General features: G+C 50.9%; 1 protein-coding gene across 1 annotated transcript in view; it reads right to left on the bottom strand.

Moving 5' to 3' along the window:
• Positions 1–931: 931 nt before the first annotated feature.
• ABHD17C (abhydrolase domain containing 17C) overlaps positions 932–13,156 on the bottom strand; it is a 55,882-nt gene continuing 43,657 nt past the window's right edge. The window contains exons 2-3 of the mRNA XM_012660092.1: positions 5,904–6,083; positions 932–2,371 (exon numbers count right to left, since the gene is read on the bottom strand). Of these exons, the coding sequence (XP_012515546.1) occupies positions 2,152–2,371; positions 5,904–6,083 (400 nt within the window). The 3' untranslated portion in view covers positions 932–2,151. The remainder of the gene's footprint in view (positions 2,372–5,903; positions 6,084–13,156) is intronic.

The following is a 13,156-nucleotide window of genomic DNA, read 5'->3' as shown; positions in this document are numbered from 1 at the left end:
CCTGACCCTCGGGAGTCCCCTGAGGTTCTCGCCCCGGGATCCCACTGTTCTACACGGGCCGCCCTACGCTGTGCCCGTGGCAAACTCTGGCAAAAGGTGAACAAACCCCCTCCTCAGTTTTGGGAATGCACGCACTTCTTCAAAGGGATATGAACTGTCCTCACTGGTTACAAAACCAATGAAGTGAAAGGGCTTTGCCACCTTAGTCTCTGTTGTTGCCAATCCTATTGTTTCCTGTGAGCACTGCTGAAAGGTGGCAGACAAAAGGGAATTTACTAAACAGCTTGGGAGGAAACACAGAAGTGGGTACAGCCGGTGCAAGCAGCAGACAGGATCGGAAATCAGGTCTTTGGCAGCCTCACGCCTGCCCTCTGGCCCCGAAGGCAGGACGAGATGGTGCTTCTTTCCCGCCTCGTGAGCCCCACCCACTCACCTGATTCAAGGTCGGGAAGTAGCCTGCACACGCAGGGGTGCACACACTCACAGGTGCACACTGCTGGGCCCTCACAGCCTCCCCGCTACCACCTTTCCCCTCACTGCACGCTCAGGAGAGTGTTGAAACAGTTGAAACCAGCATCCCTGGTTGTCCTTCTCGTCAGGCGGTCAAAGGGCAGAAAGGACTACAGGACACACCCGACTCGGGCTCCCAGACACCGGCACCGTGCTCCCTCCCAGCCGGGTTCCAGGGGCACTGCCTGCATCTCTTTGCTTTGCAGCCAGAATCCACTGCGTGCTGCTCAGGTACCATCTGCACTTCACTGCTGTACGCTTCATACCTTGGCTTCTTCCAAAAGTAGTGTGAGGTCTTTCACAGAAGGAAAGCAGGCACCGTGAGAGGCAGTGCCCAAGGGTTTCTTCTTAAAGTAAGACAAAAACGGTCCCCTTACTCCCCATTTTCTCCGACGGAGACAGGAAGAACTGCAGCCCACGCTCTGATCCATGCATCCTTTATTCTATCACCAGCCACCGTGCTCACCTGAGCAGCGTGCACACCGCAGCCGACCGCAATCCAGCTGCACAGCAATCCGAGGCTTACAGTACATTTAAGGCTTTTAAATTGGAAAACAAAATTAAAGTAAAACCAAAGAAAGCCCAAACCCAAACCCCCAACCAATACACGCAGCGTAGCGACGTGAAGCATCTTACATTTCCGATGCTTGTTCGGCCCAACTCCAGTGTCAAAACCCAAATGACCCCTAAACTAAAAAGATTAGCTTAGTGAAATTTTAATTACATAAATTCTTCAAAGCATAAACTTGGAATTTTTGTCTTGGAAATGTTATAAAATTTCTTAATAGCAAAACCTAGGAATAAAAACATATTAACAAAATGTGTTCGATCATTTACATACAAACAAGGAGTCTGCAGTTCATCGTTGTAGCCGACAAAAGGAAACTGCCCATTAGGAATCTACGCACAAGGTGATCGCGAATATGTACAGTTCTTTAAAAAAGCCCGCTGGGAGGGTTTCGGAGAAGGTGAGTCGGCTAGGCTCTTTGTCAAACCAACCAGTCAAAATATTAAAACTCTGTTGGCTAGTAACAAATTTACACTTAAAAAAGCCCCTAGTTTTCTTTTGTTTAAGAATATTCCAGTTATATTTATGTGGTTACAGTTGATGAAGCTGTTCATGACAGATCCAGTCGATTACCCTTCAGTTCGTGTGTCTGGGGAAAGGTTGGCATGGTAACGAAAATTAATTTAAAAAGTCTCACCACAATGGTTTTCCAGTTACACTATCACAGCGGCACGAATGGACTGAACCCACGAATCCGGTGGCCCAAAGAGCTGCCCGTCCAACTCCGAGAACCCCGGTGGAGACGGGGGCGAGTCCCGCGTACTGAGTCAGGACGGAAGAGACGGGCAAACCCCGGACGGCACGAGAAACCCGCCCCACGTTCGGCTCTCAGCCCCACCCCTGCAAGGCGGCGAAGCCGGGAGTCACGACCGTCCAGTTTAACACGTTGTGTGAATTAGTAGAACAATCTCTCGATAAAAAAGACAGAGACTTCATCAGCTCTTTGATGAGAACACCCGAAAGGCTGGGCGCCTCTTCGTGGCTGCGGAGCCGTCGCAGTACCCAGTTAAAGCGTGTGCAAACCAGAGGACGCTTCCGTTCACAGTAAATGAGGTAAAATCAAGTTGTCGTCTTCAGGAATTGGGGAGTTCGTGAGATATGAACTGTTTTAGTCTCTCTAGGTATTGTGCATAAAGCTCTATGTCGTTGTGCCCGGCCCCTTCCACCCAGAGGGGCTCCACCGCGCGGGGACAGCGCTCGTACATCGCGAGGCCGTGGGAGAAGTCGATGACCTCGTCCTCCGTTCCGTGAATGACCAGCACAGGAGAGGTGACCTTAGATATCTTGTCGATGCTGCAAAACGGAAGGGAGGGGCAGAAAAAGACTCCTTTAGTTGGGCTCTCAGATAAGACACCGCACTCACCGACACGCGAATCGACACCCACTGGCAAGGAAGCTAATGCTGTGGGTTTTTTTTTTTTAATTAAAGACTTTGCTTTAATTAAACTGTCCCACCAGAGTGGGACAGTTGTCACAGCTGATGAAACTACACCAACACGTGACGGTGGGCTGCCTTTTTTTCTCTCATTTTACCTAGTAATTCATTTTTTTCTTAAATAAACTTTTCATTCTGGGATAGTTTCAGATTTGCAGAAAAGGTACCAAGATAAGACAGAGTTCCTGTACACTCCTGACCCACTTCCTACGAGGCTGACGTGGCGCATCGCCGCGGCGCGTGGTCAAAACTGAGAAACCGGCGCGGCATGTTGCCATTAGCTGGATTCCATACTTTATTTGGATTTCACTCATTTTTCCACTAATGTCCTTTTTCTGTTCCAGGATCCAATCACGGATACCGCGCTGCATGTGGCTGTTTGTTTTTCTTAAAGTATTTTATTAAAAACAGAACTCTTAAGGGCATCAGACAAACAAACCAGTAGTTAATATTTTTGAGATATTCATATTTTTGAGAGGATCTTTTTTTAAAAAGTAAACAGGCCAGTACTTAACATAACTGAATGAAGGTCTCTTTGGGAAATTGAATAACAAGATACAAATTCCATTTCATAAAAGCTAATGCCTAATTTTTAAAATAAAACCTGTACGATTTAGCTTGAAAACGTAATGCAATGCCTAGCTTTGGCTCCAAATGACTTCTGTCTACAAAAATCAAATCTACTCTCAAAGGGTGAGTATTTAGGGATCTTCACAAGAATGTGCTCCAGGCTGTGGTGGTATATTCCGAGAGCAACTCGACAGACCAACAGTCATCTGACCCACGGATAAGTCCGGAGAAACGGATCTCTCTGTCCTGCCAAAGGGCCTCCTGTAGCTGACTTCTGTTTCTACATTTGGTCCTAGTTGAAATTACAAAAGGATACAAATTGGTATTATTTGTGGGCATTTGTTTGTTAAAAACAACAGCCAACATGTATTAAACCTTTACATAGCTGGGTGCTTTGTACGTCACACACGAAATCTTGTTTAATCGTCAACGAAACACGAGAGAGCCATGAGCACCACTGTTTGATCAGGGCGGGAACTGCAGCTCAGAGAGGTTATTACGTAACACACAGGAGGCCGTGGAGATGGTAAACCTCTGTGCCAACCGCACATTCCGAAGATCTACAAACAACTGTCGTCTGGTCTTCACCAACAGCTCACGAGGCTGCAGACCCCTTCCAGACATCCCAGGAAGACCGCAAAGCCTCATCCGCCATGTAATTTGCAAAGAGCAGAGCCCCTGTGGCAGAATCCAATCATGCAGATCAGTAATCTTATTTGGAACCCTACTTTTCCCTTATATTTAATTTTAAAGTGCCTTTCTTTAAGAGGGTTCAATTACACTCAATTAAAAAGATATTTACTCAACGGTTACAATGGGCCTGGGACTACGTACGCTCCAAGCTGCACGATTTGAGAGAATCTCTGCTGCCTGGAGTGTGTCAGCGAGGTTAAATGCCATCATCTGATCCGAAATAAAAGAAAATAAACCACAGACAGAATCGTGATCAGGCCTCTTTTCCTTATTACTAAGAGGAAATGTGATCGCATCTTCTTTAGGCGGAGGAACACGAACAGAGACGATGCTGCCCTTTGGTAGCAAGGGATGTTGCGAGCAAACGTTTACTAAATTCAATTAATGATCAAAGTCCATGTAACCGCTAATGGTTTGAAATCTATCACATTAATAATGTATGGTATTGAGTATGAGGAATAGTCTCTTTTTGCTGTCTCAGATCACCAACCTTAATTAAATAAATTAGTTAACCTCTCTAAGCCTCAGTTTTCTAATCTGTAAGATGAGTACAGTCACTGGACCAAGTTCTTCAGGCCGTAGTGAAGATTAAGGGGGAAAATGCACATAAAATGCACAGCCTGGCTATCAGATAAACTCAGCATGAGATTAGCTGTTCATCTGCCATTAATTTATAAGTTGCAATTAAGTTGTCATGGCTGCATTTCAAGGTATATGCTAATTTAAGAGGAAAAAACCTATTCGTTTTGTTGCCAGGGTAACTCCTGGCATTGCTCCCCACAAACATGCTAAATATCTGCCTTTCAACGAACTGGCCTCTCATCACCAATTCGGCACAAACAAGGCCACATTTGAGATGCACGCCAGCCCTGCTTAGCATTCCCAGCCACGCCGCTGCAAATCTGCAGGGCAACTTTCCCATGAAGCCGAATGTCATCGAATCCCGGTATAAACTGCACAGAACTGAAGTTTACCCAAGGTGTTAACAGGTTTCTTCCTGTGAAACAAGACAGTCTGGGTAACGGATCTTTCCGTAACCAAATGATGTTTTTTTTTCCCCCAGCAGGAGCAGAATGATAGCAATTAACAGGTCAATCAAAACCCTACAACCGGCCATTTCTGCTGAGCCTTTTTCAATAAAACGGTAAATGCGCCGGCCAGTCCTGCCACAACCACCTTAGGCCACTTCGCCAATGTACTGTGGGAAAAGCTTGGGTGGCAAACACTTTTTATTAAAAATACTCTCCTTATCCTTGATTTAAAAAAAAAGTAGAAATGCTCAAACAGAGGTGTTTAAGGAGCCAGCGTGCTTGCTGCTTTTGTAGACATGGGACATTTTCTTCCTTCTGTCAGTGGGGACCGGGCATGGCAGGGTCAGGCTGGCAGCCGCCCTGCTGCCTCCATCGGGCCGGCGGGCGAGGCCCCAGGCTCACAGCGGGCTCCCCGCGCCTCAGCTTCCCCTGGGGGTGCGGCGCCTCTGCAGGGGTGAGGGCTTCCGGTCAAAGTGGCAGAGCAGGACGGGACGGGTGGCAGGGGGTGTGTTCCCTGATGACACCGTCCCTGTGGCCACTTACCGAAGAGCAGAGGCCGGCCGCCCGGTGACTCGCTTTAGCGCTTTGGTCTATTCACAGGAGGATTAACCAGGCGGGCACTTCCCCCCCTGCACTGCCCGGCTCAGGGGTGGGAGAAGCTTCAGAATCGCGCCTGCTTGTCGCTTTGACCGGAGTGTGCGGACCACTGCCAACTGCCTCGCCACACACTGCGTGTGGTCTTTGTGGTTTGACGATGCGTGTCCCTCTGGACACATGAACGAATTCTGAACTATTTCCTCTAGGACACGGAGGTGCTTTTTCTTTTTTTAAATCCCGCACAGCACAGCGGAATCAGTCAATCCCAGGCCTCAGTGTGCTCCAGGTCCTCACGCCACATCTGGGAGATTGTCACGGTGAGGACAAGGTCTGTGGACAGCGTGGGTCCCAGGCCCCCCACGGCCCCCCGGTGCCCGGCACGGGCCCCGAGCACAGCTGCACCGGTGAGTATTCACCAGTGGCACACAGGGGACCGCAGCGTCAGGTCCGAACTCGCTCACCGGCCGACTCGGCGCTCACCGCGCGGGCATGCACTTACCTGGGGAAAGCGTCGAAGCAGTATGTTTTCCTGGTGTCTGGAAAAGCCACGCGCAGACCCGACATCAGAGGGGAATGGAGAATCACCGCCGCGCACTCGTACCGTGAGGCCAGGTCTACCGTGGGGACCGTCCCGATGCTCTGGCCGTACAGGATGATGTTCTCGGGGCTTACGCCGTACCTGCGGAATCACAGGTTGCCATTAGCTGCCGGGTGACGACAGAGGGAGGAAACCCGTAATATCTCAAACCAACACAGCTCCCACGGCCACCGGCTCAAAACCCGCATCATCCAACTTGTGCGCTGCAGCTTAAGATGAAGACGAACTTGACAAAAACGGATGTTAGGGGCCTAGGTCAGTACTAGGTGACGGAGAGTCTGTCTCCCACAACATTCCCCAAAATAATGGACGTGACGTTTTATCTGGCTGATGAACTACATACATGTATTATAAATTTCATTTCGGTAGCTATAGAGCCAACTCTTTCCTATTACTCTCTCTTTGTATTTTCTCTGGTAACCATATGTGCATTTCTAAAGCAAACATGAAAGCAGGTTTAGCAAATTATAACACTAAGAATTCTTCAAGTGAAGTTTTAAGGATATGAATGATAGTAACATTTATCAGAAAAAGGTTTACTGGAAGACAATTTGGAGAAAATTGTATTTTCTTTAGCCTCTTCTCGGGGCTAAACCCTTCCAAGTCTTTCAATCCATCGGTGGTCTCCGAATCATTCTCTTCCACTTTTCTGCTGGGTAAATGGCTGCACAGAGCACGGGCTCCACTTTCCAGCCTCCCTTGCGGCCTGGTGCGCCCAGAGAACTCAGCCCTGCCAACGGGGTGACAGCAGGAATGACACGAGCCCCTCAGGTCAGGCTTTACGAGGACACTGTGCTCTCCCAGTCCCGCCCCGTCCTGCGGGTGGGAATAAGCATGGCGCCACCCGGGCCCACGCACACCCCGGAGCTGGCGGGAGAAACAGAAGGAACCAGGAAGACGTGGGCTCTGCTGTCAACCTACAAAGGGTATCGGAACGTACGAAGAGTGCCTAGACACGAAAAAGACGGACAGGCAGAAGGAACGGAGACGTGGCGCGGGAGACGGCGCACGAAGGCCCAGTACACACGAGTACGCGAAGACGCAAATTAGATCCGCGGGTCATTATTTTATACCCAAGACACGGACAAAAATGAAAGTCAGACGATGTCAAGGGACGGCAAGGACGTGGAGAAGTGGAACGCCGTCACGCCGCTGTAGGAGTGTAGATTGGTGCATGCACCCGGGAAATCAATCTGACGTCCGAGGGTCAAGTTGAAGCCTGGGAGCCAACAAGTCCTCCTTTCGGAATAAACACCGACTGCAGCTCACAGGGCGATGTGAAAGGCTTTTTGGTAGCAGCCCTCAGCGAAGAGAACGATCCTTCCACAGCTGAGGGGTTGGCAGGGTTGGGGGGTTCAGTCCAGCCTCCTTCCCCTCTAGCCCCATGAAACCCCGCAGGAAAATGCGGCCCCTAAGAAGGAATCTGGGGCGGGAGTGGCTATTTCTGGCTGGCAAGCCCTGGGACGTGCTTCACAGACAGCCACATCGGGGCTGCGTCTCGGCGGGCAGACAGGCTCTGAACACCTGGAGAGAGGAAGGCCTCGCTGGGGGAGAAGCGCAGCGCACACACCGCGCCGCAGCGGAGAGCACAGCGCCGGGACGGGGCTGGGTCAGGGCTGGGCGGCCGGCAGGGACCGGCCAGAAGAACTTCAGTGGGAAGCTGAGGGGTTAGAGCCTGTTTCCCGGAGACACGAGACACGAGGGCCGCCCGCGTGTCCAAGGGCAGAGCGACAACGAAGCTGCACTCGGAGAAGACCCACGTCTGAGCGGCGGGAGGAGAGCGGGCGGAGCGCGCAAGGAAGCCAGAGCGCCGGGGAGGGGCTGTCTGGACTCGCGCAGGGAAGAGGAAAGCGAAGGTCACGATAAAGCAAAAAGCAGGATCCACGCTCACGCTCTACTTCTAACATGAAGTGTCCATGTGGCCCTGAACTTGACAACGTCGAATAAAACTGAGCCTGTGACGTGTCCCCAGATGCAGGTCTGCCTGTCACCCTTGCCTGGGGCTTCGTACCCTTGGAAGGACAGGTTATTTTAAACGGTCAGCAAAAGGAGTTTGGTGATTAGGATTGAGGAAGTAACTCACGCAGCAGCGTCCTGCGCCCCAATGTCAGAGACCGTGGGTTTCAAAACACAGAGCCCCTCGGCGAGGACCACGGCTGAAGACACGCCACCCCGGGACCTCCCCACGGGCAGCCGCCGAGTTCCATCCTCAGTGGACGGGGAGAGCCACTCGGGCAGTTTTTAACCTGGAGTTTGGGGACCCTTTGGGGGAGCATAAATCCCAGCCAGCGTCTCTTCTCCCACTGCAGTGTCCACCAGATACTCAAAGTGGTCCGCGACTCAGAGCACAAGGCCACGGGATGCTGTATCGGGAGGCGGCAGGCGCCTGGGGGGCAGACGCCTCCGTTTCCACACGGGGCTGGGCTCCTTCCACAACGGCCACGCCGGTGGCAGGCAGCGCGTTTTGCTGCCAATTATTGAAAAAATCATAAATCAAAGAAAATATAATAAAAGGGGAACAATGAAAATTGAAGGCAGCCAGTGAATGAAGGACAGAGGAAGACCAAGAGATGATTAACACTAAAAATCAAAAAAATAGGCCAGGCACGGTGGCTCACACCTGTAATCCTAGTACTCTGGGAGGCCCAGGCAGGAGGATCGCTCGAGTTCATGAGTTTGAGACCAGCCTGAGTAAGAGCGAAACCCCATCTCTACTAAAAATAGAAAGAAATTAGCTGGACAACTAAAAATAGATAGAAAAAATTAGCCGGGCATGGTAGCGCATGCCTGTAGTCCCAGCTACTCGGGAGGCCAAGGCAGAAGGATCGTTTGAGCCCAGGAGTTTGAGGTTGCTGTGAGCTGGGCTGACACCACGGCACTCCAGCCCCGGGAACAGAGTGAGACTCTGTCTCCAAAAAAAAAAGAAAAAAATTAAAAATGAAAGACTTTCAGGTCAAATGGCATCACTCACCCTCCCTTCTTTGATCACATCTGAAGAGCCCTGAGGATTACGTGAGACAACATACCGTGGTGAGGAGGAAGTGTTAATTCCACATCTTTTATTGTTAGAGTCCAACATATTTTTTAAAGATCCTGACTCTGTCTTCTGCAGAACATGCCACAGGGCTTTACGAGCTTGGGGGTTGGTTACCCCAAATAAGGGAGACCCAGCACAGAAATAGGGGCGCAGCCTGCCAGGGGATGGGGGAACAGGCAGCTCTTCCTCCCGAGCGTCCTGAACCCACCACGCTCAGACCTCGTGATCCCCTCTAAGTGCCGCAAGAGAAGCTGGAGCTACCACACCTGAGGATGCGGGTCCTGGCTTCCGTCCACCCGCAGCGGGACGCACCCAGCACCAGTCTCTACCAACTCCACCTCTGATCCCATGGATGCACGTCCTCTGAGACACTAACTCTGCCGTTCAAACTCTTCACTGGAAAACTTCTCCCGGTAAAACACGAAAAGCACTAGCCATGAAGGTAAAAATAGGCAAAATGTGCTACATTAAAATCAAAAACTTCCAGTCATCAGAATGCACCATTAGGGAAGTGAAAGGGCAACCAAGTGGGAAAAGATTTTTGCCACATACGTAACCAACAAGGAGCTTAGATCTAGAATATGTAAAGAGCTACTACAAATCAATAAGACAAATGACTAAACAAGAAAAGGAATTTTACCAGATGGGCATTTCATAAAAGAAATCAAATGGGAAAAGAAAAGGGGGTGAGGGAGAGGAAGCGGGAGGGAGGAAGAGTAGAAGGAAGGAAGAGATAAAAAACAAAGAAAAGAGTTACTCGACTTCATTAGTAAAAAGGGAAATGCAAATTAAAGTAGTGATGTGATATCCTACACACTCATCAGACTGACAAATATTCAGAAGTCCGACACCACCACGGACATCAGCGGCAGAATGCTCGCTCACTGCTGAGGGGCGTAAGTTGACAGAACCACTCTTGGAAAGAGTTTGGTGACACTGAGAGAAGCTGAACACAGATTAACGTATACACAGCGACCTGGCGATTCTCCCCCAAGGTGCAGGCACCTCAGAAATAAGTGCTGCCGTGCACCAGCAATACACACGGGCCTGTTGGTGGGCGCAGGTCTACACAGGCGGAGACGACCCCAGGGGTGTCAGCAGCAGCGTGGGTGAACGAGCTGCGGTTTGGTCGTGCCACAGAACGACACCGATGAGTCTTAAGACGCGCTGTCCAGGAAAAGGGGCAGACACAACAGACACCACGCGCAAAAATTTAACTCACCAAAATTAAACACTACTGTTCAGGGATATTTCACTGGGTAGCAAACCTGGAACAAAAAGCGAGGCAGCGAATTGCCAGGGGTCAGGACAGTGATCGCAGACAGGAAGGGAAAGGCTGTCACTGGGGAAGCACGTCCTTCGGGGGCTGTAGCGTGGGGGCGTCGGTCTGCGTTTGTCACAAGTGCTCCTTCTGTAAGTCACTAAGGTGGACACGTGTGTTTTACGAACTTTTCTGTATCGTGTTACATTTCATGACAAAAAAAACAAATTCTTTAAAAGCTCACCAGCTACTACAGACACGGAGACGGCCCTTGCGAAACTGCTGGGACTCCTGGCAGGTTTTGTGCTAAAAACAAAGCTCCCAAGGAAACAGGAAGCCACTAAAAATCATATTTCATAAAATGTTGACATGGGGGAAAACTCGTGTTAAAATGTTCAGTAAAAAGCAGCCTATATAACAGGGTCACAGTGACGTTTCTTAACAAAACCTATGCGTGGAAAAGAGGCGTGTGAGCAATGTACGAGATGGCAATGGTGGTCATCCTCAGCTGGAGAGGCTGAGCAGTTTTCTTCCTCCAAATTTTCATTCCTGATGTCCTTTAACTATGAGGTAGTGATTTGTCGGCGGGGAGAAGCAGCAGGATGGCCGGTCCTCTTGCCTTTCTGCATGGAGAAGTAAGCAAGCAAGCTTGCCGCTAACTGCCACGTTTGGATATTCTCGGAAGGGCTCAGAAACCCACAGAGCGCCAGTCAAATGCGCAGGTTTGCTGGTGATGCGTGAGGACTTTTTCCCGTGTCTCCCGCGCTGACGACGAATGAGGAGCTGGGGGCGGTGATTCCGGGGCGGTGCCGAGAGCTGCGGTAGAACCGTGCGAGGCCTCTGTCCGATGCCTCCTTCCGCAGGGAGGACGGTGAAGTGTGCTTTTCACCGCACGACTCGGATTTTTTCCTCATCACGGTAGACGCCTGGTGACCTCCCTCCCGATGGTTCTGAAACCAGAAGTATCCGAAGTTCTTGGGCAGTTGGTGTCATTATTTAATGTAAATTCCGGGCACCCCATTTTCGAATGCTGACTCTGAGTGTGCAGACGGATTCTCCAAACTAGACGTGACTGATGCTGGCCGGTGGGGCTGCGCCAACCCTAAGGCCCCTCTTGTTCTCAAATTAAATTGCGTAAGAGTCGGAGGGGAAAGAAAACAGCGAGCGGAACCCGCTTTAGTCAGTTCGTGTGGAACACTGACCAGCTTGTGATCGCAGCTTTTAAAAAAAAAGACAGCAGGACCAAGTGGAAAGTATTTTCTCAGAAACATCAACAGTCCCAAAGTCTAAAACCTTTATTTTAAAATAAAACAGATGTTAAACCCTACCGATCTGGAACAAGACAGCATTCCGGAGCAGTCAGAAACAATACAAGTGAAACAGAAGTTAGTATTCACACAGGATTTTTTGAATTTTAAATTATGATTTGCTCTTTGGGGAGGTATCACAGCGGCAAAAGGTTAAACAGGATTCCTTCCAGCAAGCAGCGCCTTCCTGGGTACGGTGCGGGGGTGGGGGAACCGCGGTGGTGGCCTGTACAGCCCTTTCTTCCATGTCCTCAGCCCCAGGCAGCCTTTAAAAGTAAGTGTCCCTGTTCCCCAGATACGAACGCTCATGCTGGGGGTGGCCGCAGGCCCAGAAGCCCGGGGGCAGCCCTCACAGCCCGTCCTGACTGCTCCCCTGCCTGCTGTCCCTGCCCCCTGGCATTTGCACAAGTGTCGTGTGACCGTACCAGGACTAACCTTCCCCCAGAGCGCTGAATTCCCACTCCAGGACTCTGGGAATCTCCTCCATCCCCACAAATGTCAGCCTTTATTCCCCGGACGCTACAGAACACAAGTCTCTGAACCTACAGAAGGACACGTCTTCATCAATGCCTCCTGCTCTCGGCGGTGGCCCCAGTTCTCACTCCACTTCCCCACCCCCCACCCTTCCACAGACTCAACCCGAGGCCCGTGACATCCACCCGTGGCTGCCACAGCGTCCTGCAAACTGCGGTCAGGAGTACCAGATCCAACAGCTTCCTCTGACATCTCGTCCGATTCAACTTCTCGGCAGTGTACGCTGAGAACGAGGCCCTTCTTAAAACCCACCCCTTGGCCTCTGAGACCCCGAGTCACCCCTGGGTCCTCCTCCTGCCCTTCACCGCGGCAGACAGGCTCGGTCCCCTTCTCTGGGATGTCACCTTCCTATCGCACGCTTAGACTTCCTGTCTGGAGGGTTTCATTTCACCCCTTGACTTCAACTATCAACTCTACGCCGGCCGTGATGACGGCTTCTATGTGTCAACCCGACTGGGCTACGAGATGCCCAGACAGCCGGTAAAACATTGTTTCTGGGAGTGTCTGCGGGTGTTTCTGGAAGAGACTAGCATTTGAACCAGCACACTGAGCAAAGATCTGCCCTCTCTGGTCACTCCGTTCATTGAGGGCCCAGACAGAACAGAAGGGCGGGGGAGGGACAACTTCTCTCTTCCAGAGCTGGGACATCCACCCCTCCTGCCCTTGCGCTGGTTCTTCCGAGTCGGGACGTACACCACGCCACCCTCCACCCCTAGACGCCCACCAGGGCCTCAGCCTGTGGCCTCTGACTGACAGGTCACAGCACTGGTTGCTCTTTGTTCTCAGGCCTTCGGGCCGGGACTGATTATACCACTGGCTCTCCTGGTCTGCAGCCTGCGACAGTTAGCCCGCGGGACTTAGCAGCTCCATGATCACCCGGGCCGACTCCCATAGTAAATCTCCTCGTACATATCTATCCACAGTGGTCTCCCCGATCTGCACTTTTGCTTTTCACAGTTTTAATTAACTGTGGCCCAAAAATATAAAATGGAAAATTCTAGAAACAATCGATAAG

The sequence above is a fragment of the Propithecus coquereli genome, unplaced genomic scaffold, assembly GCF_000956105.1.
Source record: "Propithecus coquereli isolate 6110/MARCELLA unplaced genomic scaffold, Pcoq_1.0 Scaffold655, whole genome shotgun sequence".
Lineage (NCBI taxonomy): Eukaryota > Metazoa > Chordata > Mammalia > Primates > Indriidae > Propithecus > Propithecus coquereli.
Note: the sequence above shows the minus strand (reverse complement) of the source record. Positions and strands in the feature narration are given on the sequence as shown.